Raw genomic sequence first — 24,421 nt, 5'->3', positions numbered from 1 at the left:
ACGTGTTCGACTCATCAAGAATTATGGATATACTTTTACTGAACAGGGCAAAGCATAATAAGATTATAAAATATTTGAGCTTCCGGAACGTCATATGTAAGTGTGATTGATGAGGATATGTCTCTGTCAAGATTTGAAATTAAAGGTAAATCTGTAAATCTATGGCATTACTTTTTTTAGTGAGTTAAGCTGTCATAAATTGCTAGTTCCCAAAACTTGTTTTTGTAAAAAACCTTCATACCCAATGGCGGTCGGGTGGCGCAACGGATAAGGTGTGCGCTCTCCAATGATGCAAACCTGGTTCCATCTGGTTGTTGAAAAACACCGCTCACTTCTACCTGGGGTGCAATAAATTGGGTGGGCGTAGTTTCTGAATGGAAGGCGGCCGAAGTCTCGTCAGTGCCAAATACAAAGGTTTAATAGCGTAATGTGAACCTTTTCTTCTCATTATCTCCCAAATCTTAGAATCGAGGACGGAACCACCTTTACTTTTATCCCTTTGCCTAATGTTTTTTTTTTTTCAACAAACATCCAGTTTTTAATAAATAATAACTACAGACAAAGCCTCTGTTTCGGCCTTTTGGGTCTCACTAGTGCCGTTATGACTCTTTATTGAATGTTTTCAGTTTTATTTTAAAATTTAGCAAAAAAACATTTAAATTACAGTAAAGCGTATTTCAGGTTTGCTACAAAAAGCATTGGCTGGCATCGAGGTACTAAAAATGCAGCAAGCCAATACGCACATGTTAGTTGATTCTCTGGTGAAAGCACAAGATGATCGTCAGCAGTGTCTAAGCGAGCCTCCTAGTGATCTTGTGCTTCCACTCAACAGCCAGGATGATGTGCAGAAAATAGAAACATTTCTAGAAGATAAAGATAAAAGAAAACAGTTGGTGAGTTACTTCTAAAATATCAAGTTCCAGCTGCAGAAGGCCATTTTGTCTATTATTGTAGTTGTTAAACATAGGTCGTCTAGTTTAATATAGGCTACATCTAAAATTATAATATTTTACAGGTTATGTTCTTTGGAAGCATTGGAGGAAAATATGTCTCCAGCACTGTTCAGAGGCTCATGAGCCATGTCATGACGAATACATTGGCAAGAGAATTCAACATAACTGGAAGAAATTTGAAGCGTTCGTTTCGAAAATTACGCCTTCTCCAAATGATCCAGGGTAGTAGTGTTATATTTAACTTTGCGTTATTATTCTGTTGCTGCCCCATGATTTTGTTGCTGGAGGGTTTTGAGCAGATTTTTGTTGCTGGTAGCTAAATTGCATAGACAACGGCGTGACGTCACACCAACGCGCAAAGCTGTCAAGGAAATAATTTATTTCAGGTGTGCTTACTTAACCTTTGCCCAGATTTGAGTTTAGCTTGCAGAGATTTTTGTTGCTTGCAGAGATTTGTGTTGCTAGTAGCTAAATTGCATAGACAAAAGTATGAACGGAGTGACGTCACACTAACAGCGTAAAGCTGCCGAGGAAATAATCTATTATTTAGTTGCGGGAAATGGAGGTAGGCCTATTAATAATCCTTATATTTGATTTTAACACGCAAAATTAACATCAACACTCGAAAGCGAATTGCGAAATGCTATATATGGACTACGCTACTCTACAACGCAGAAGCATGGACACTGTCATCACAGATGGTTAAACGACTTGAGGCATTTGAAATGTGGATTTATAGAAAAATGCTTTAAATTTCACGGAAGGATAAAATCACAAACAAAGATGTACTATCCAGAATACAAACCAACATGGAAATTTTATAAACAATTAAATCAAGAAAATTGAAATATTTTTGGCCACATGATTCGCAATAATTCTATTCAAAGACAACTACTCGAAGGAAAAATGAATGGAAAACGAAATAGGGGCAGACCACCAAGAATTGAGACTAATGATATTGAAGACTGGTCAGGACTTAACTACAAGACGGCAAGGATTTAATCCTCACTTAAGACGAGCTTCATCTGTTCGCGTCGGAAGAAAAGCATTTCATCTTGAACAACTTTGCAAAGCCGCGAAAAAGCTGATTGTGAAACAACCATTTTTTTGCTTTTCCCTCCACGAAAAATATCTTACAAATTTTATACTGGAGCAAAGAAGAAGATTCAAATTCTTGTCCTCATAGCCAGTATATCCAGCGTGAGAAAGAGGAGCTCCTAACTCAACAAATTTATTTGAATTTTACCATTTCTAAATGTTACTGAATGTTAAAATTTTCTAAAAAATACCGACGTTACTATGAATCTCACAAGCCGCAGTTTGGTCTTGAACGGTAGGCTACTTCACCATCACTAATCTTCACTTCATTTGTTGACTTTTCATGAATTGTGCACCTTGTTTTCTATTAGATCGGGAAATTATTGCATTATCATTACGTAACAATTATGCAACAATCTAACAAAAACGTAACAATTAGATGTGTTGTGTCTCATTAACTATATCAGTAGGTACGCCAGTAGCAAAGATGCCATAATAAAGATGTCATATCTCACAGAATTCAACAAAAATTATTTGTAATTTGTATGCCTAATTGCCTAAGCCATTTTTTAAGGAGGCTGCTCCACCGCCACTGATTGCAATAGCAAACAGCTCATTTTAAATTGGATACAAAATATAGCCCAATTCGAGGAAATTCTGAAGTACATTCAAACGCCAATGAAACTATGTTTTTTCTTTTAGCTACTTCTACTGAAAGAAATATATAAAGACTTTTTAAATCAAAATAAAATACATGGCCAGTACGGGAATCGAACTCGCGACATTCGCGTTATTAGCACGACGCTCTAACCAACTGAGCTAACCGGCCAGACAACGTCGAGGATGTTGTTGTTGTTTCAAACTAAAAAAGGATTGGCGTATTTTTATGCGAAACGTATCGTCTATTCTGATGATGTCACTACTTTGCCGTTATCAATACAATTTGTGTATGTTTCTTTGTGTATGTGCTTTACGACTTATTTTTTTGCTGTGTTTTAATTTTTACTGGAAATCTTGTTGTTTAATAAAACTTATGTGCTGACTGACAAAAGAAACGTTTTATGATTCTTATTACAACTAAACCATTCTATGATAATAACATGACAATACAACTCAGCACACAACCACTGGTTCAGTTCAGTTGTTTTTATTTCTGACCATCATATCAAAACAATACACGTCAGCATAGCAAAGGTCGAGAAAAGGGTAGAAGCGACAAAACGCGAACGTTAAAACGTGCTTGCGACCGAAGTAAGTTATTGAGTTGAATGAAATTTGGCACGGTTGCAACACCTTCAGAAAAATTTAAGATATAATTAAATTAAGACAAGACTAAATTAAGACTAAATTAAGACAAAGAACTTCCTGCTTTGGTATTCAGTTTAGATCTGCGTAGCTTGTCAGGTTCATAATTTAGCTAAGCATTTGATTGATAAAGATCATTGAAACAGTGGCTTTAGGTAATCATTGATAGTAATTTTGATAAATATAACTTACCTGGAAATTAAATCTGTTGGTATGATGTCATTTAAAGCTTATAAGAATAATAGCTTTTTTCAAAACAACGTTACTCTAAGTTTGTCATTGTTTGTTTGTATGAATAAATTTTCCATTTTTATTTTAGATGATGCTAATACCAGCTAAACAATCAACATTCCCTTTATGCAATGAAAACACCCAAATTAACAGCTATAGAACAAATTGTTGCAACATATAGGCCTACTTCAACATTCTGACAACTAGAAAAAATCAACAAACCTTACGCAAACTACATCACAAATTGTTATCTTAGCTTAAGACAAGCATGAAAAAATACAAACACTAACAGAATGCGAGCGCAAATTTTGCAACACGCAATGACATCTGATGATAAAAACACACAAACAAATCTCCGAACGCCGATTTCAACGTTAAAAATTATACAACAGAAACTTGTGATAATTTGTTGTAGTTTCTTAAACTTGTAAAAATAAAATTGTAATTTGCTGAAAATATTTTTAAGTTTGTAAAAGAAAATTTAACTTTGTGACTTAAAATAATTTTTCATGTGCATGTTTTTCAGAGGTAAACTTTCAGATTACAATTTGTTGAATTATTCTTTTTTTTTATTTTCAGTTTGTAAGTTATGGAACTTATAAGTTTGTTGTTTGTTAAAACTATTTTTTCAGTTGTAAATTATAGAACTTAAAAGTTTGCACCTAGTCAGTTAATTTTTGTTTTGATTTGTCAATGATACAACTGAAAAAGTTTGTAGTTTGTTAAAAATATTTTTAGTTGATTTTTATAATGAAAGCTTTGTGATTTATTAAAATTATTTTTTCATTTTTGCAAGTAACAGAACTAACATTTTCAATTTCTTAAAATAATTTTTTTTCGTGTCAATAATTTTAGAGCAAAAAGTTTCAGTTTACAGTTTGTTGAAATAATTATTTTATTTCTCTCAAAGATAATACATCAGCTTATTTATTTATTTGTTTATTTTTTATATGTTACATGAGTCAGTTTGTAACGTTTTTGCATAGAAAATCAAGATGAGGTAGCCTATTTCCAGCAACGTAAACTCCTAAATTGTTTTTATAATTTTCATTTAAAAATAATAATAAAACACTTTGGATGTGTCACATGAGACTTTTAAACGGCAACACCGTTTACTTAAGGTTTCACCTCCATTCTGTTCTAAATGTTTTATTGTTGAGCTGTTGGATCCGTGATCGATCCCACGCTTACATTTGTAAAAAGGATTAGTGTCAACTATTTTTTGTCACATTTTCAATCCCTGTTATTTTTGTAAAACTCACGCATGTTTACTTTGTAGATGCTAAAATTTTTATACTGGAAGTTTTATCAAGCATATTAGAATATATTACAATTCATCTGTAAAAATAACGATTAGGCTACCTAAAACTTACTGTTTTAAAATAACAACGTAATATTTTTTTTTTAAATCTTGGTAAGTTGTATTCTGCATAAATCACTTTTAAAGCTTTTGGGTTTTGCAATCTCCGGAACCACTGTAGCTACAAGATTTTTTAAGAAACAAAGGAAGTTATGTTTTTCAGCTTTATAAAGCTCGATGCTTAAATGTTTGTAATTATATCTAACCTAATAGGTAATTTCTAACAGATATACTAAACTATTTTATCACATTCAAAAATGTTTTCTAGCAACTCATTGTTTTACACGTTCTATATGCCTCTAACTTTTTTACCACATCTACTTACAGCTTAATTCCAATGAGATAAATTTAAAACAACAACTTTCTATGAGTATAAACACACAACTATTTTTTTTTTTCATTTTAATTCATTGTTGGGTGAAAGCACACACACAGGTCTTGGAAACGAAAATTAATTTATGCCTGTCCTAATAAGGTGTGTCAATTTAAAGAGAAAAAATGATTTTTTCGAATTTCAGATGGAAACTTATTTAAAAATATGTGTATGGCCGTGAATAAACCAAATCCAAATTTTTTTTTTGATTGAACAAACTTTTGCTTGGTAAATCTTTGTTTGTTTTAAATACTGATAAAAAAAACACAAATATAAAAACATTTTATTTTTTTCCCCGATTATTGTTTCTAATGAGACATGTCTTCTTTAATTCCATAATAATACGGTGTTTATTAATTGCTAGGAATATACTCGTTAGTATTATAGTATGAAGATAAGCATGCTATTGCAATTTGTTAATGTAATTTTTTCCATGAAGTAATGTAAAAACATGTAGACCAAAATTAAGTTGCCTACCAAAAACAAATCAACTAACATTCAGGATTACCAACAGCAATAACCAACGATAAAACGACAATACAAAACACAAAATAATGGTAATTTCTTGACCAACAAGATTCATCAAGTCTTGTTTTGATTCATTCCTTGACATCATGCGCCGACTCGCTACTTGGCCCCTGATGCAACCCTCGCGTCTTTCATACATATACACTTTTCCAGCTGCCTCAGTGACTTGCTTAAAGCACCTTTCTATTGACTGACCATGATAAGGCCACTGTGAAACTTTCATAGGTTCGTTAATCAAGCACTTTACTTGCGCTATTGTAAGTTTGCCAGTCAAAGGTGGATCGTACACCTTGTCGGATCAGTCGATTAGCTCAATTAGAGATGAAGCATCTGAGTTAATGAAAGGCGTCTTTCTGGGTCGTACTGAAACATCTCCTAGTGTGTCATCATCTCCTCCTCTCAGATCTATAATCTTTTGTACTCCAGCTTTTCTCTCCTCAATGTCTTCTGAGCACAAAATAGTCTGGATGATGTTTTCGCTGAATGCATACCATGCTGAAGGTTTGATGGTTGGCATGACAGCATCCACTACTGTCTTATTTTGCATCCGGCCTAGCCGGAGTTGGCGCAGAATGTGACATGGCCCTTCGACCCAAGAGCACTTAATTTTAATATTGAACCAACAGGGATAATATACCCGGACAATAAATTCTACCAACATTCTTAAATTATGAAGAGTATTGCCTTCAAGGCCATGGATTGAGATCCATATTTTGCAAACCCTATTTGCTGTTGTCAGCCACCTGGAATGGCTCACAGGACCAATCTGAAGGAGAGCCAAATCAGCAGGAAGCTTTCCTGTTTTAATGGCCTCGGTAATTCTATATCCGTAAGTTTGATCAGTAGACAGATCAGATATAAAATTTTGAGATAAACCAATAAGGGGTTCTCCAATGGGAAGTTTAACAAATGAAGTATCCACTTCACGCGTTGTGGCAATGTCTAACATCTTCCCAATGTCACCTGTCCCTTTGTTGTTAGACAAGGTCTTTCCATCGATTGTTTTCATTAAATGCCTTAAGGGTAACTCGTTGGTGTGGAGGGCACAAATCAATCATATCAGCTTGCGTCTCAGCTTCACTTCTACCCAATGGACAACACCACCAGCCCAGCCAGTATTAGCGTTCGTGGAATCGCTTCTAATTGCCTGCAGACTTTTTTCAATCTCTTTATTACCGAAAAAATCCATGAGATTATCTGCAATCACTTGAGCAGGTTTTTTGTTGGAAGATTCTTTCACAGGAGTGAAATGACAAAGATATCTTCCTCCTGGTTCACTGCATACTGAATAATGCTCTTCTTTGATGATGCTCGGGAATTGTCTGTCTGAATTGTCTGCTTTTATTAGAACCTTTGTCATGTCTTGGCGGCCGTCAAAGAAGATGCATTTAATGTTACCATGACTTTTAATTGGGCTCTTTTGACTTTACTATGGTCAACTACAAGTCTCTTGTCTTCTTGTGTGATTAAGCCGCTATCCATAAAGGCAGCAGTGGTCATAGCAGCCGCTGCATGTAGCCCAAGATCATATCTAATGCTCGTCATAGCCACAATATGTATTTCTAATGTATTCTATTGTAATTTATTACAAGATTTGCTTGGCATTTCTGTGCTTGATGTCACATATTTAACATCATCAATATTTTCATCATCGGAGGACATGGTTTTGTTAGATGATATTGAAACCTCTTCCCTAATTGTTTCAAAATCCTCCACAATCAGTTTTCTTTCATCTTCTTGTCGTTTCTGTCTTTTGACCTGCCTGTTGTGCTTAGGTAGGCTATATCTGGCAAGGCAATCTGATGTGGCCCAATTGATCCGATCTTATTTCTCTGGCCGTTGATAAAAGCAAGCTCTTTCCCTGGAATCTTCTTTTCCTTTGGGCACGTCCACGTACATATTATGTGAATTTGTATTTTGCCAATATCTGCTGAGCAACCAAACTCGGAACACGGAATAATGTTGCATTTACAATTCAGGTTATCAAGAAGCCTGTCAAGCTTTGCAATAAATGCTTCTTTGACTTGAATCTTTCCTCTTCCAAGAGATATATCTTTTGCCTGTTCCCAGCTCAAATGAATCTTTTTTAAGATTGCGGGTCGGCACGTAATAATTAGGTATATAAAACGACAATTTGCTCGGCTCCATCTTTTCAATAATTCAGGGGATATGTCCATCGCCAGATTGGATAGAGGGTAGTTTCTCACATCCTCACAGCTTCGTTCTCTCAACAGTAGCCCAATGTCCTAATACATTGTCTTGTATCCAAACTACAAAATTTATCTGTTACACTGATTGATTTATATAAAAACGAACCCATATTTCCTTAAGTCCTATCAAATGCGTATAACGAAGTGTATCACACAACTTAATCGCTTCCTTTAATCGGTTTCACAACATCAGAAAACTTTGTGTCCGTAGATTTTTATAATTGTTTGTTCTGTAATCGACTTAACAGGTTTGTTTACCATCAACTTACGTTTAAACATAAGAAAATTACTTGAACACTCTACTTGGTGACATAGCACCATAGCATTTACGCGTGATGATTTCTTGTAATAACTACAAACCAATGACACCAATTTATTCTACAGAACCATTACGTGAAGATTTGTTTATCATTAATGCAACTATTTCTATTGTCTTTTCACCATTCACCATTGAATCCATTCCTCAGAATTTCTTTTGTCGTGTGTTATGTGACGTGTAATTCTTAAAAATGTGTTATTTAAACAATTTTCCGCATTTATGCTTATCCTCATCTCAAATAGATTCCCTGTGAAGACTGTATATTTTAATAGTTTCCATATTTTAGTAAAGATCCATGTTTCATTGAACTCTTTTATCTTACTCCTACATCTAAACTTATTGTTTGGTTCCTCTTGAACTGTCTTTTGGTCGCATGTTCCTGGTGCTTCATCTTTATAACCCTATCTCACTTAGAATACACTGGTTTGTGGTTGGTCTATGTAATACTGACATATGCACATTGTACTAGTTTTTACTTCCAGACAGTAGATTCATCCTCTTTATCTTCACTTAATCTTACAGTATAACCGCTTTAATTTCTTCCAAACACCTTTATTTGTTTTATTTGTTTTGAAAGTTATGCTAACTGCAAGTTATCATACAAAATCTAAGACAGTGTAAAACATTTACCAAAGCGTATTTGTCAAAAAAAATTAGAATATACCATATAGAAAAATACTTTAATATATTCTATATAATTTTTAATAGGTATAATATCATATTCATATATATATATATATAATAAGAATATAAAAGTAAGGTATAATTTTATAAGGTAATCTAGTTATAATATGTTCTTCTACAAATGCGCTTTGGTGAATGTTTTACACTGTCTTAGATTTTGTATGATAGCTTGCACAACTTTGGTTCAGTTTCAAAATTCACATTTTGTATGCACAAACTTATCGCAAATTACGAAAGTTATACCATTCTAAGTTGAGTTTTTTTTTTATGTTTATCCGCCATTTTTATTATGAGTGAACTCGTGATAAGTAGATTGTAGCTAGAACACACGTAGAAACTTAATAAGTTGTTGCAAAAGTATTGCCAAAACCTGAATGCTTGCCAGAAAATAGTAAAATAGATCAAAGGTAATGAGATTTTTTTATTCATTTATGTTGGAATCTGAGCAAACAAAAGGTGACTTATTATAATTTTATTTAGATGTCTATGTTTTTATGTGAAAAAGTGAATCTTATTATGACTGAGAAAAGAAATACAACCGTGTAGACAAGCAACTGAAGTGAGGTTAAGAAACAAAATAAATCGAGTTATGCGTTAAAAATAATCCAAAATCAAAATACTAGATGTGGGATTCGAACCCACGCGGATGCTAGTCAATTGGTACTTAAGACCAACACCTTAACCACTTGGTCAATCTAGTTTGGTATAGCCTAAACAAGTGCTCAGTACGCACGACCCACCTAAGGTCTGTTTTAAACAACATAAAACAGTTTATTGCAATTTTATTTAAAAAAATGTTTTGACTATGATAAAACAAAGACGTTTAAGCCATACTTCGACTGTGAAAACTTGTGATCATGAAATTATGTGCTATAGCATGTGCCTAAGCTATTCAAACAGAAGGTGCTAGCAGTTTATTAAAGGGTGTTATCCAATTAAGGGAAGCGATTAAGTTGTGTGATACACTTTGTTATACGCATTTGATAGGACTTAAGGAAATATGGGTTCGTTTTTATATAAATCAATCAGTGTAACAGATAAATTTTGTAGTTTGGATACAAGACAATGTATTAGGACAGGCATAAATTAATTTTCGTTTCCAAGACCTGTGTGTGTGCTTTCACCCAACAATGAATTAAAATGAAAAAAAAAATAGTTGTGTGTTTATACTCATAGAAAGTTGTTGTTTTAAATTTATCTCATTGGAATTAAGCTGTAAGTAGATGTGGTAAAAAAGTTAGAGGCATATAGAACGTGTAAAACAATGAGTTGCTAGAAAACATCTTTCAATGTGATAAAATAGTTTAGTATATCTGTTAGAAATTACCTATTAGGTTAGATATAATTACAAACAATGCATCAAGCTTTATAAAGCTGAAAAACATAATTACCTTTGTTTCTTAAAAAATCTTGTAGCTACAGTGGTTCCGGAGATTGCAAAACCCAAAAGCTTTAAAAGTGATTTATGCAGGATACAACTTACCAAGATTTAAAAAAAAAATATTACGTTGTTATTTTAAAACAGTAAGTTTTGGGTAGCCTAATCGTTATCTTTACAGATGAATTGTAATATATTCTAATATGCTTGATAAAACTTCCAGTATAAAAATTTTAGCATCTAAAAAGTAAACATGCGTGAGTTTTACAAAAATAACAGGGGTTGAAAATGTGACAAAAAATAGTTGACACTAATCCTTTTTACAAATGTAAGCGTAGGATCGATCACGGATCCAACAGCTCAACAATAAAACATTTAGAACAGAATGGAGGTGAAACCGTAAACGGTGTTGTCGTTTAAAAGTCTCATGTGACACATTCAAAGTGTTTTATTATTATTTTTAGATGAAAATTATAAAAACAATTTAGGAGTTTACAAATCATAAGTGTGCTAAGTTGCTGGAAATACTTCATCTTGATTTTCTATGCAAAAACGTTACAAACTGACTCATGTAACATATAAAAAATAAACAAATAAATAAGCTGATGTATTATCTTTGAGAGAAATAAAATAATTATTTCTACAAACTGTAAACTGAAACTTTTTGCTCTAAAATTATTGACACGAAAAAAAATTATTTTAAGAAATTGAAAATGTTAGTTCTGTTACTTGCAAAAATGAAAAAATAATTTTAATAAATCACAAAGCTTTCATTATAAAAATCAACTAAAAATATTTTTAACAAACTACAAACTTTTTCAGTTGTATCATTGACAAATCAAAACAAAAATTAACTGACTAGGTGCAAACTTTTAAGTTCTATAATTTACAACTGAAAAAATAGTTTTAACAAACAACAAACTTATAAGTTCCATAACTTACAAACTGAAAATAAAAAAAAAGAATAATTCAACAAATTGTAATCTGAAAGTTTACCTCTGAAAAACATGCACATGAAAAATTATTTTAAGTCACAAAGTTAAATTTTCTTTTACAAACTTAAAAATATTTTCAGCAAATTACAATTTTATTTTTACAAGTTTAAGAAACTACAACAAATTATCACAAGTTTCTGTTGTATAATTTTTAACGTTGAAATCGGCGTTCGGAGATTTGTTTGTGTGTTTTTATCATCAGATGTCATTGCGTGTTGCAAAATTTGCGCTCGCATTCTGTTAGTGTTTGTATTTTTTCATGCTTGTCTTAAGCTAAGATAACAATTTGTGATGTAGTTTGCGTAAGGTTTGTTGATTTTTTCTAGTTGTCAGAATGTAGAAGTATAGGCCTATATGTTGCAACAATTTGTTCTATAGCTGTTAATTTGGGTGTTTTCATTGCATAAAGGGAATGTTGATTGTTTAGCTGGTATTAGCATCATCTAAAATAAAAATGGAAAATTTATTCGTACAAACAAACAATGACAAACTTAGAGTAACGTTGTTTTGAAAAAAGCTATTATTCTTATAAGCTTTAAATGACATCATACCAACAAATTTAATTTCCAGGTAAGTTATATTTATCAAAACTCCTATCAATGATTTCCTAAAGCCACTGTTTCAATGATCTTTATCAATCAAATGCTTAGCTAAATTACGAACCTGACAAGCTACGCAGATCTAAACTGAATACCAAAGCAGGAAGTTCTTTGTCTTAATTTAGTCTTGTCTTAATTTAATTATATCTTAATTTTTCTGAAGGTGTTGCAACCGTGCCAAATTTCATTCAACTCAATAACTTACTTCGGTCGCAAGCACTATTTAACGTTCGCGTTTTGTCGCTTCTACCCTTTTCTCGACCTTTGCTATGCTGACGTGTATTGTTTTGATATGATGGTCAGAAATAAAAACAACTGAACTGAACCAGTGGTTGTGTGCTGAGTTGTATTGTCATGTTATTATCATAGAATGGTTTAGTTGTAATAAGAATCATAAAACGTTTCTTTTGTCAGTCAGCACATAAGTTTTATTGAACAACAAGATTTCCAGTAAAAATTAAAACACAGCAAAAAAATAAGTCGTGAAGCACATACACAAAGAAACATACATAAATTGTATTGATAACGGCAAAGTAGTGACATCATCAGAATAGACGATACGTTTCGCATAAAAATACGCCAATCCTTTTTTAGTTTGAAACAACAACAACAACCTCGACGTTGTCTGGCCGGTTAGCTCAGTTGGTTAGAGCGTCGTGCTAATAACGCGAATGTCGCGGGTTCGATCCCCGTACTGGCCATGTATTTTATTTTGATTAAAAAGTCTTTATATATTTCTTTCAGTAGAAGTAGCTAAAAGAAAAAACATAGTTTCATTGGCGTTTGAACGTACTTCAGAATTTCCTCGAATTGGGCTATATTTTGTATCCAATTTAAAATGAGCTGTTTGCTATTGCAATCAGTGGCGGTGGAGCAGCCTCCTTAAAAAATGGCTTAGGCAATTAGGCATACAAATTACAAATAATTTTTGTTGAATTCTGTGAGATATGACATCTTTATTATGGCATCTTTGCTACTGGCGTACCTACTGAAATAGTTAATGAGACACAACACATCTAATTGTTACGTTTTTGTTAGATTGTTGCATAATTGTTACGTAATGATAATGCAATAATTTCCCGATCTAATAGAAAACAAGGTGCACAATTCATGAAAAGTCAACAAATGAAGTGAAGATTAGTGATGGTAAAGTAGCCTACCGTTCAAGACCAAACTGCGGCTTGTGAGATTCATAGTAACGTCGGTATTTTTTAGAAAATTTTAACATTCAGTAACATTTAGAAATGGTAAAATTCAAATAAATTTGTTGAGTTAGGAGCTCCTCTTTCTCACGCTGGATATACTGGCTGTGAGGACAAGAATTTGAATCTTCTTCTTTGCTCCAGTATAAAATTTGTAAGATATTTTTCGTGGAAGGAAGAGCAAAAAACGGTTGTTTCACAGTTAGCTTTTTCGCGGCTTTGCAAAGTTGTTCAAGATGAAACGTTTTTCTTCCGACGCGAACAGATGAAGCTCGTCTTAAGTGAGGATTAAATCCTTGCAGTCTTGTAGTTAAGTCCTGACCAGTCTTCAATATCATTAGTCTCAATTCTTGGTGGTCTGCCTCCAGTGGCGTAGCCAAGGAGGGGGGGGTTTTGGGGGTTACAATCCCCCTTTGGCACGCGTGTGACGTCACGATATTGAGAATGATGCTTTCAGTCTAATAAAAAATTGCCTAGTTTTAAACAAAATTGCATTAAAAGAGCGAGTTTTGCCAATACCAAACATTCAAACATCTCAGCCAGGAATTAGCAACAAGAAAACACAGAGACTTAGCTTTATTTCCGAAAAATGCCGAAGAAAACATGATTTTATGCTTTTGCTATGCTACTAGACAGCACCATTTTACAGGAATATTCGTACCCACATTTTTGTTGAAAATGCTCTCAGAATGCACCAAATTTAAAGTAATTTTTCAAAATTTTAAGGGGGAGGCCCCCCAGACCCCCCGCCGCTGGGTGGTCAAAACCCCCCCTTTCAAAATTCCTGGCTACGCTACTGTCTGCCTCTATTTCGTTTGCCGTTCATTTTTCCTTCTAGTAGTTGTCTTTGAATAGAATTATTGCGAATCATGTGGCCAAAATATTTCAATTTTCTTGTATTTATGGTTTGTAGAATTTCCATGTTGGTTTGTATTCTGGATAGTACATCTTTGTTTGTGATTTTATCCTTCCATGAAATTTTAAGCATTCTTTAATAAATCCACATTTCAAATGCCTCAAGTCGTTTAACCATCTGTGATGACAGTGTCCATGCTTCTGCGTTGTAGAGTAGCGTAGTCCATATATAGCATTTCGCTTTCGAGTGTTGATGTTAATTTTGCGTGTTAAAATCAAATATAAGGATTATTAATAGGCCTACCTCCATTTCCCGCAACTTAATAATAGATTATTTCCTCGACAGCTTTACGCTGTTAGTGTGACGTCACCCCGTTCATACTTTTGTCTATGCAATTTAGCTACCAGCAATACAAATCTCTGCAAGCAACAAAATTCTCTGCAAGCTAAACTCAAATCTGGGCAAAGGTTAAGTAGGCTAAGCACACCTGAAATAAATTATTTCCTTGACAGCTTTGCGCGTTGGTGTGACGTCACGCCGTTGTCTATGCAATTTAGCTACCAGCAACAAAAATCTGCTCAAAACCCTCCAGCAACAAAATCATGGGGCAGCAACACAATAATAACGCAAAGTTACATTCGTAAAAACTCTGAAGAAATGATTTCTAAGTTTATTTGTAGCAGGATAATTCCCATTTTCTTTTCCAGACTGTTGTAATCAATGTAACTCTGAGTTTATCCATGGGAAATGCTTTTAGAGCTTTTTTCAATGTGATTAGTTCATTGCATTACGGGAAAAAGTTGCTTGTTAGAGTGAGTTACGTGGTTTCAGCAACCAACCTAGGGATATTAGACTGTCTAGGTATCCCTGAACCAACCTTTTCCACAAGACATATCGGTTTGGACCAGCTATTGGCAAATTATCCCAATAACATTATTATTTTTAGATGGAGTACGAAGAACCCACAACTTGTCCACAGCAACAAATTCAAATATCGATGCAGCTATTTCAGACTGGTGCAAGAGATTGGGATGGTGGGCGTTTGAGAAGAGGAAGACAGGAAATTTAATTTTAATTTAGCTCTGATGCCCTTTTCTGGACCGCTGTTATATGTAGAATGTTTTTTGTTTTTGTTATGATGGTTAGAAATAAAAACAAACTTAATTGCCATCTGTCCTACTTTTTTCTTGTATGAGTGCCTTTTCTAGCAATGTTGTACCGAGTGGAATGCTAGTATGGTAAGTGATAAGGTTTACTGCGAATTGAGGCCTCGATCCCACGTCTTCGTGGTCATCATTATCAGCACAGATTAACTCGAAAAAAGTAAGTTAACTACACGCCACCATGTGGTCAAAGTTAAGAAACGTTTTCGGTTTGCTGAGGTCGTAATGTCTAACCCTTGTCAGAGCAAAACGTGAGCGTTTGTTCGTAGATTAGCAAATGATGGCCAACGCTAGGCCCAAGAGTAACCAAATCGTTTTCGAAGAGGGGATGATTGTAAATTGCGTCTTCCACGTCGACCCAACGAAAGCGTTTGGTCGTAGGTTGGCCAACAGTGCACTAACGTTGGTTCTACGATTAAACAACTCTTTTTTGCCACAGTGAGGATAGTTGTAAATTGCGTCGTGGATTCCACGTCGAACCGAGTCGCAGGTGACACATGGTTGGGAAAGGGTTGGCCAACAGTGTGCCACCGGGGGATCGACGTTTAACCAACCGATTTTTGTGACTGACGATTCTCCCAAGTTGGCCCGCTGGCCAAATTTGTTACGCGCCAACGTCGGAAACCAACGGAGGGCCCACGGGAGGTTTCCGATGGTCTAACTTTGGGCCAACGACACGTTGTTGTGCGGGGTCAGCTCCAAGTGTTGGGACTGCTGAAGTCCATCTGTAAAAAAAGAAGACACAGCAACAGCAGGGGGTGCAGCAGTGGTTTGGACATTATCATACTTTTGCTCATACCTTTGGCTCAGTTCAATACCTTTTGGCTCAGTTCAATACCTTTTGCTCAGTTCAATATTTTTTTTTTTTTGATTATTTAGTATGATATTATCAGTAAAAATACAGGAACCTATACAATGTCTGCTACTCCAGCATTTCCTGAAACTTATTCAAATAGAATGCCTAGAGCACTTTATTATTATTAAGTTAGAATGCCCTTTATTATAAACGCCCAGAGCACATAAAAACAAAAAAGTCGCAAAGTACAATTTGGACTTACATGGCCCTTTAAAGGAGTACAATGCCATCTATATTGTATAAGAGCATGCATTTCATCAATAGGCTATGACGTGACAGAATATTTTTTTCAACTTCTGGAAAAAAAGTAAATGGCATTTTTCCCGAAAAATTAGGATTTTTGGGAAATTTCAAATGCATTTTCGCAAGCTATTCCTAGACCAAATAAGCTCAGATTTGGCATGGAGTGTTTTTTGGGGCCTATTTTCCAGGGATATCTAAAGAAGGGGATACGAAGGCTTTTATTACGTCTGACAATAGAAGGGCTTTTGTTTATCGTAAATAATCTGTGTTTATCGTAAAATGGCAATTGGCAGCGATAGTAATTTAATAAATCTTGTAATAATAACTTGCATTGCGCTATTAGCATCAGGCCTGGATATTCAAAGCATGCTCATGGTTGCTTGTTAATTCAACTACCCATATACTTGCTTTACATCTAGCCTACTGCAAAGGTTTTGTTAAAAAAAAACAGTTTACTGGTAACTTTTCAACTGTCTTAGTCAGGGGTGTGCAACGTGCGGCCCGCGGGCCAAATGCGGTCCGCAAAGAAAAACTGTGCGGCCAGCGCAGATGTGCCAACAGCAATCATCCTATTGAACATGACTTTCGGACCAATACCACTTTTTGTTTTGTTTACTTCCATTAAGGATTCAAATGGCTTGATCAATCTTTGCGTTTGAATGATGCGTTAGTAGGCTAACTGCTACCCCATATAAACCTTTCTGGATATTTTGACCGATTTGCTCCGCTTGTTCACAATTGACGTCATCTTTTCCAGCAATGGACACCAGACCATTTGAAAGAGAAGATAGGTTTACATCTGGTACCAAGAATGGTTGTTTCGTTGGTTAAAACGATTTGAGGAGTGAATGCAATGCATCAAATCAACAAATAACTTATTTAAAAAATGAACATATTATTACCATGAAAATGTAGGGCTAGCACTAGCAGTAAAAATTGCCTTTGAACATTGATTTCGTTGTGATTTGCAGTAAGCAACTACCCTGACAGCAAATTCCGCCATTTTTACATTGATTCAACATCTGCAGATGTTGAATCAATGTAAAAGTGATAGACTTTGCTGTCTGGGTGGTCATAAAACATTGAGAGCTACAAGACTTATTGTTACTCAACGCAAAAAACAGTTTACTAGCTGAACGCATATTGGATATATTATACCAATGAAAACTATCAATACTACAAAAAAGTGCTCAATGCTAAGCAAAAAAGAAAAGCAGAGCAAATTAAATCAAATATAGTTATTACTATCTGAAGCCTTTACAAATTGTTTCACCTAACGGATCATCAGAAGGTCTTATTCAAATAAAATAGATTCTATTTGAATAAGACCTTCTGATGATCCGTTAGGTGAAACAATTGTATATATATTTGATTGGATATATTATATGTGTCTAAATGCGTCCACTTGTACTATGTGTCCACTTGTACTATGACTATGAGACATCTTTTCTTCCTCCTGATCAAGACATAACAGTTTTTCCTCTGACTATTTATGTCAAGTACGTGATATCTTCTTCAGCTCTCTTCTTTTATTTCCGCATCTACCTGAGTTTAAAATATACTATTGTCTTATTTCATTTTTAGGTAAAATTGTGCACAAAAGTTGCGGTACTTCTATGCATAATACGAGCAGTTTCCTTTACAGTACAGTATGCTATTATCAGGTAGGGGAAAGTGGTGCTTTAACGATCATGCTCTCGTGTTTTCTTCAGTATCAAGAAATGTATAGGTCTCAGGCTAAAAAAAATTTTTGTGTGAGATCAGGACAACCTTTTTTAAAATGTTTTCAATGATCATTATAGCCCCAGTAGTTAAACAGGCTTGTTACAATGGTTTTTAAAAATCTTTTTGGTGATTGGTATAGCCCCTATGAACTGGGGCTTTAACGATCACTATTATGTTTTTAAAAAAATGTGCGATAATCGAACTAAAGTTGCAACAGTATTGTGTAGAACATGTGACTTTATCAACACAATGTGCCCACCTAAATAATATCCACACCATTGAACAGTTGACACACAAAAGGTTTTCATACTTGGGTTGAAGTGGTCCTAGGTTCGCCAGAGTTTGTTCCAGCAGGTTGAACCAGTCTTGAAAAACAGCAGTCGACAGGTTGCGCACTCGTGCCTTTGATAACTGCTCTCCTTTCCTTTTGCTTATAGCTGGATGTCTCCTCATGAAACCTCGAAACCATTGCTGCCCTGGCACTCCTCCCTTGAAAGGCGTAATTCTGTCTGTTTTGTTGGATAATTCTGCAACATAGGAGCCAACTACTTGACATGTCTCAAGTTGTGTGAGTCCATACCCCCAATCTGATAACACTAAAATGCATTCTTCAATCTCAGCTTCTTCTTCTGCTGTTAATGCTGTAGGGTGTCCTGGATTTTCCTGTTTCAACTTATTCTTTACTCTGCTTTGTAGCACTGAGTATGGAACATCATACATTTTTGCTGCATTTCTTATGCTACCACTATGGCATGCTTCCATTGCCATTTCAAGTCTTTTTCCATGTAATGTTCCTTTACTGTAATTTCTTCTCATATTTACATTAAGTCCACTTTTTCTCCCCTTACATTTCCCTTTTTGGTAAAACCGAACCATAATTCAAAGTGATCGCTAAAGCCCCTGTAGTACAATATTGAAACAATAAACTTTAATACACTATAATTCATAACAGAGATAATCTCAGTCAATAATTTTGCTTTGATATGTATTTGGTACAGTTACTCTACCATACATATATACAAACAATTATAATATTCAAACAAAATTGTATAAAAAATTGTAAATAAAAATAGCACATGAAAAGTTTTGCGAGCCGTTTTTTCTTAAAAATATTGTATATGTAGAATCAAGGAAGCACAGAGTGGTTGGTGGTGAGTAATTGGTAGCTCAACATGCTTTATAATGATGTTTAATACAATAGGAAAAAATGTGTAAGATGTTTTTAGGTGTCACATAATTTTAATGGGGCGGAAATATAAAATAAAATAAATGAACGTTATAGCCCTGTGATCGTTAAAGCCCCACTTTCCCCTACCATATAAAAACACCGTAATCTTAATGTTAAGCAACAGAAAGCAAGGTTGTTAAAACTAACTTTTAAATTGGGTGATCATTCATTTTTTTTCTCACCTCATATTCCACTTGACTTTCACATCCAATATTACTTGTCTCTGCCAAAATACTTAGGCTATATATGGTTTGACAAATCCATATTGGACAACACATTTTATAGATTGGAAAGTTTCAAATTAACTTATTTACAACCTAATTCAATAAAAAAAAAACAATGTCATCATAGCATGGTCATGGCCTATATGCATAAGAAAAGGTTTGCTTGGATTTTGTTTAGTGACTAAATTTAGGTACAGGTCTACTAGTTAGTACCGGTAAGTACGGTACAACCCTAAATGAATAGCCTAGGTAAATTAGTCTAAACCTCAAAAATTAATAGAATATTTCAGTTATTTTGTTACATAAAAAGTAAGCTCTTTTACAAGACCTATGTGCATTGATCAATAGGCTACACTTTGTTTGACTCAATTATACTAAGTAGTAGCCTGGTATCATCATGGACCGCCCAGTCTAAGCACCTGGACTTCAGGGTTGCCAGAAGTTTTCAAAATTTCCAGCCCAAAAGCAATTTCAAACTAGCCCAAAATAGCCCAATATTGTTGCTTGTATAAACTATCCCAAAATTAGAAGAATTCGATCACAAAATCAGTCCAAATTGACGAAACACAATCAATCATCAAAGATATTATATCTCACACTTAAAAAAACACCTAAACAGCAAGGCACAGTCCTAAATGTGCAATAATGCAAGATACAATAAGGATTTAAAATTAATTGTATCAAGAAACAACAAAAACGTTGCCCAAAAAAAACAATGATGAAGGGAACATTGAAACTATTTTTTCATTCTGTTTACTTCTGCCTAATTGCTTGTACCACTAAATGATTGTTCAACAGATTAGTTGCTGGAATATTATGTTGTTTGATGCTACCTTCGAGTCTTCGACCTTTGTATTAAATACTGTAAAAGTACACATAAATGCAACGATTTACACTCAAACTAACACATTAAATTGTTACACTTTGGAAATCACATCAGCAGTTCAAAAACAGTGTCTGCATTAGTTTCTAAATCACTAGTGTTAGCTTGGGAGTCGCTTTCAATGGTGTACATATCCGAGGTAAACAAACAATACATGGCTCGTGTCGGTTGAAATTTGTTGCAACAAACACCACAACGAGCCATGTAACCCCAAATACCCCAATGCGTTCCACTGCTGCATTGCTGAAGGGCAATGGAAGCAGGGAGAGAACAAATTGTGCCACTCTGGTAGTAGACAGTAAGACAGAGCATTGGGAGCAGGTAATAATTAATAGATCAAACAAGCAGCCATACCATTCCTCCTTCACAGTGCTGGATTAACTATAGTAGCAGATGTAGCAGGTGCTACGGGCCCCGCGCTTCACAAGGCCCGCGCTTGGTGAGCAAAACATTTTTTTTGCAAAAAAGCTGTCGAACATAGTTGGTAAGTAATTTTTGGCTTGCAAACTGGAATGGCATGGGAGAATATTATAGTTGTAGGATTAAATTACTTAGTCCCAACGTCTTATCCCTTCCTAATTATTGTAAACTTTAAAAACTGGTAATTTCCGCTGGAGGCAACTGCCTGTTCTGATCAACCTTCTATACAACATCTAACTACAGTATTTCACTTCGATTAAAGAAAACAACATTGACACCACGTTTCCTAACTGACAATTTGTTATGCATTTATCTATGTATGATGGTATACTAATTGTAGGCTACAGGAAAGAGATCATTTTCAAAATTGAAGTTGATTAAAAACGGTACCCGGTCAGTTGGTCGACAGGACAATTGGTCGACAGACAATTGGTCGACAAGACAGTTGGTCGACAGGACGTTAGGTCGACAGAACGATTCATTTTAGGGTTAGGGTTAGTTAACTAACCTTAACCCTAACCTAACTCTAGCCCTAACCCTAACATGAATCGTCGTCGACCTAACTAACGTCCTGTCGACCAAATGTCTGTCGACCAATCGACCGTGCACCATTAAAAACTAGCCTATCTGCGAAACACGATGGGGCAAGAGCGGCTACACTATAATCAAAAAGTATCAAATCTATAAAATATTCAATTACTTCCCAGTCATTATCTGTACATCAAATCAATCTGCTACAGGCCCGGCACTTGTTTAATCCGGCACTGCTCCTTTACGTGACGTTTTCGTCACTTTTCCACTAAGGCGCTACGTAATCCAGTTTAACAGAAAAAAGTTCACCTAAAATTCACTCTGATTCATTCACTGTAAAGCGAAATTTATAGAATTTCATTGAAAACTGTTGTGATTTTTTGCTATTTTATGCTTAATATTGCTCCAAAAACAAGCCAAAAACCCGCAGTAAAAAACAAAAACAAGCCCAAAAACCCGCAACCCGCGACTACTCAATTTTTCCCGCAACTCTTCAACCAAACTAGCCCAATTCCGCGGGAAAACCGCGGACCTGGCAACCTTGCTGGACTTTGAATTTATTTCTGAACTTGAAGTTTTTTTCACACTGGTTGGTATTTTGATTTCTATTTAATTTTAAGAATTTGACGGGGAAATGAGTTAAAAATCGTTTTTTTAGGGTTTACAATTGAAGCAACCTGTCAGGCCCCTAGATTGGCAACACATCAGGATTTTTGGGGCATTATGATGTCATGGGGTGAGAAATTACATCACAATTGACTAGATATCTAGTCATTTGGCAGTGAAAGTGTTAACCAGGCGAGAAACTTTTACAATCTTCGTAATCCCTCTTTTTTTCTTGAAGCACCCAACCCTTCATGCTGGTTGCTTCATAGAAACTGAGCCTTGCTTAGTTGCGTCATTGCTTCATGAATACTTGCCGAGTGACTCACATTCAAAACCCAAAGATGTCGAACACTTTTCTGTCATACTTTTTCCTTCCGTCAATCCTCCACGCGACTTATTTGAGCGCATAAGAGTTTGCTCGATCGCAAGATCTGTCCAAATTCCAGTGAAGCTTTTCGTTGTCCTCTTTACTGTGTGCTGCTCGGTTTGGAATTGATCGTACAACCATAGATGAAAAGAGAATTCTGCAGTTATCAGCAATATCTGGAGTCATGGTGTTGAATGTAATACTTTAGTAAGTATGCTTGAAATACAAAGATAGTTTTACATCTTTTTCGTATCTAAGTAGGCTAATAATTAGTATGAACGACATACTCCAGAGACTAGACGAAAAACTTATGAAGACTTTTTTTCACTTCTGCAAAACGTCGATGTTGGTACCGAAGAAGAGGAATACTCGTGCAATGAAGATGAAACGGGACAAGACGAGGAGGAAAGCAACATCTCTGACGTTTTCGATTTCTTGTCAAAGAATATTTTTCTTGTCAAAGAATATAGAAGAATAAGTCCAACAGTGACGAATAATTTCAAATTTGCCTGAACTTCATAGATTTATCCTGTTGCTTAAAAAACTTGAAAATTTCATATGTTGGACCCAAAAGGGTTTGTGACGTCATTTGGAAAAAGGGCCCAAAAAGTGGTTTCCCATCATCCGATTGATGGGGATTTTTTTCTGAGCCATTTGCATAATATGGGGAAGGTCTGAGCAAAGTATCAGCTTGATAAAAAAAATTTCCCACAAAAAAGCTCCCACGCCTGCACTAAGAGTGAAGTTTCCGATTGTTCGAAGGTGTTGTTGCTGGGGAATTATTCCATTCACTAGGTGTAACATCACTTTTGTGAATATAAAAGTTGTGTGAGCGAAAGCAAAATTTTCCTATCTGGAAATTTGGTTGTCTGTTGGATTATAGAAACAACATTTAAATTCTCCCTTTGTCTGTAGCGTCCGGAAAAAACAAGTCTATTAACTATCTTAGATTCTGACAGTTTTCAGACTAAAAAGGAGTCTATGCCTCCTTTAGTCATATAGTGGCGCCCATATTTTGAAATAGTGTTATTTTTAACTTTCAACGCATCGAAAATAGCCTGTGTTGTCGGATTCCTTCCAGTTGATTAATTATTGTGAGATTACATCTGTGTATACGTTGGCATAGCACAGTTTGACGTTGATTCTATGCTAAATGGGTTCGCTTGTTTGTAAACGTATTCCTTTGTGTCAATTTCTTAAAAATTCGTTGTATTGTGAAATACTCAGCATTAACGTCAACGAACGGCCTTTTTATGCAACTGTAACGTTTTTACATTCAGCATCAGGAATAGCCTTTTTCCTAATTCATGGCTTTAAATAGAAGAACTTTGCGTTATTTCTCTAATTCAGCAATAATAGCTCAGCTACACGAACATTCCTTTGTGTCAATTTCACACGTATTAATGGATAGAATTGTTTAGCAGTTTAGAAATAGATTACTGTATTTGTTAACTGAGCTATTGAAATGAACTCCTGATCGTAATTTAAGAAAGGTTATATTAGACTTTCTGGAGTATTTGTTAACTATAATTCTATTCTATTTAGTCGTGATATAATGCTTAGGCGTATCACCTTGTAAATGCATTCTGGAAAAGGGGTTGTCAACAACCGGTAAATATGATTTTCATTTTATTCATAGTTTGTCTCATTTGTTAACCAGCCGTACATCTCTTATGAAGTTTAACATACCAAACGTATGATGTCTACTTGTATATTGTGGTAACTGTTTATTATTATTATACGTTTTCGTATTCGTAAAGTCACGGTTATTTTCCCCAGAGAAAAACCGCGACCTGACGAGGACAAATTGAGTGCTTCGAAGACAATTGCGCGTTTTTCCAACATAGAACAATCATCCCAGCTTGTTGGTGGTATGCGAGCAGACAAGTTCAAGTGGAATCACCTCAGTGTAGATCAGGTGTTTTAACATCAGACAACCCGCACCGCTATACGATCTTACATTGAAAGTTTTTCTCGGTTGACGGAGGTATCAACCGATTGATCCGGTCGTAAGTATAAACCGGTAGTGTACAGAATTATTTCTTTTAGTAAGAAATTTTCTGGTCGCAGAGTTGCGACTCGTTTGTCATCGTTCGAATAACGATTGGCAGTTCTCGTTGATCTCTTGAAGAAGTTTACTTAGT

The 24,421-nt window shown here is 35.0% G+C and overlaps 1 protein-coding gene and 3 non-coding genes across 4 annotated transcripts; 2 read left to right on the top strand and 2 right to left on the bottom strand.

Moving 5' to 3' along the window:
- The first annotated feature begins 21 nt into the window (after positions 1–21).
- On the top strand, positions 22–15,129 carry LOC145774051 (uncharacterized). Its single transcript, XM_082585189.1, has 4 exons — positions 22–145; positions 682–893; positions 1,016–1,175; positions 14,978–15,129. Exons 1-4 carry the CDS (start codon positions 118–120, stop codon positions 15,109–15,111), a joined length of 534 nt encoding a protein of 177 aa, XP_082441315.1. The 5' UTR covers positions 22–117; the 3' UTR covers positions 15,112–15,129.
- Trnai-aau (transfer RNA isoleucine (anticodon AAU)) lies at positions 2,747–2,820 on the bottom strand. Its single transcript has one exon. It is a non-coding gene; the product is annotated as a tRNA-Ile (tRNA).
- On the bottom strand, positions 9,619–9,701 carry Trnal-uaa (transfer RNA leucine (anticodon UAA)). The gene has a single exon. It is a non-coding gene; the product is annotated as a tRNA-Leu (tRNA).
- Positions 12,601–12,674, top strand: Trnai-aau (transfer RNA isoleucine (anticodon AAU)). Its single transcript has one exon. It is a non-coding gene; the product is annotated as a tRNA-Ile (tRNA).
- Positions 15,130–24,421: the final 9,292 nt, after the last annotated feature.

This window comes from Aplidium turbinatum, chromosome 7 (assembly GCF_918807975.1).
Source record: "Aplidium turbinatum chromosome 7, kaAplTurb1.1, whole genome shotgun sequence".
Lineage (NCBI taxonomy): Eukaryota > Metazoa > Chordata > Ascidiacea > Aplousobranchia > Polyclinidae > Aplidium > Aplidium turbinatum.
Note: the sequence above shows the minus strand (reverse complement) of the source record. Positions and strands in the feature narration are given on the sequence as shown.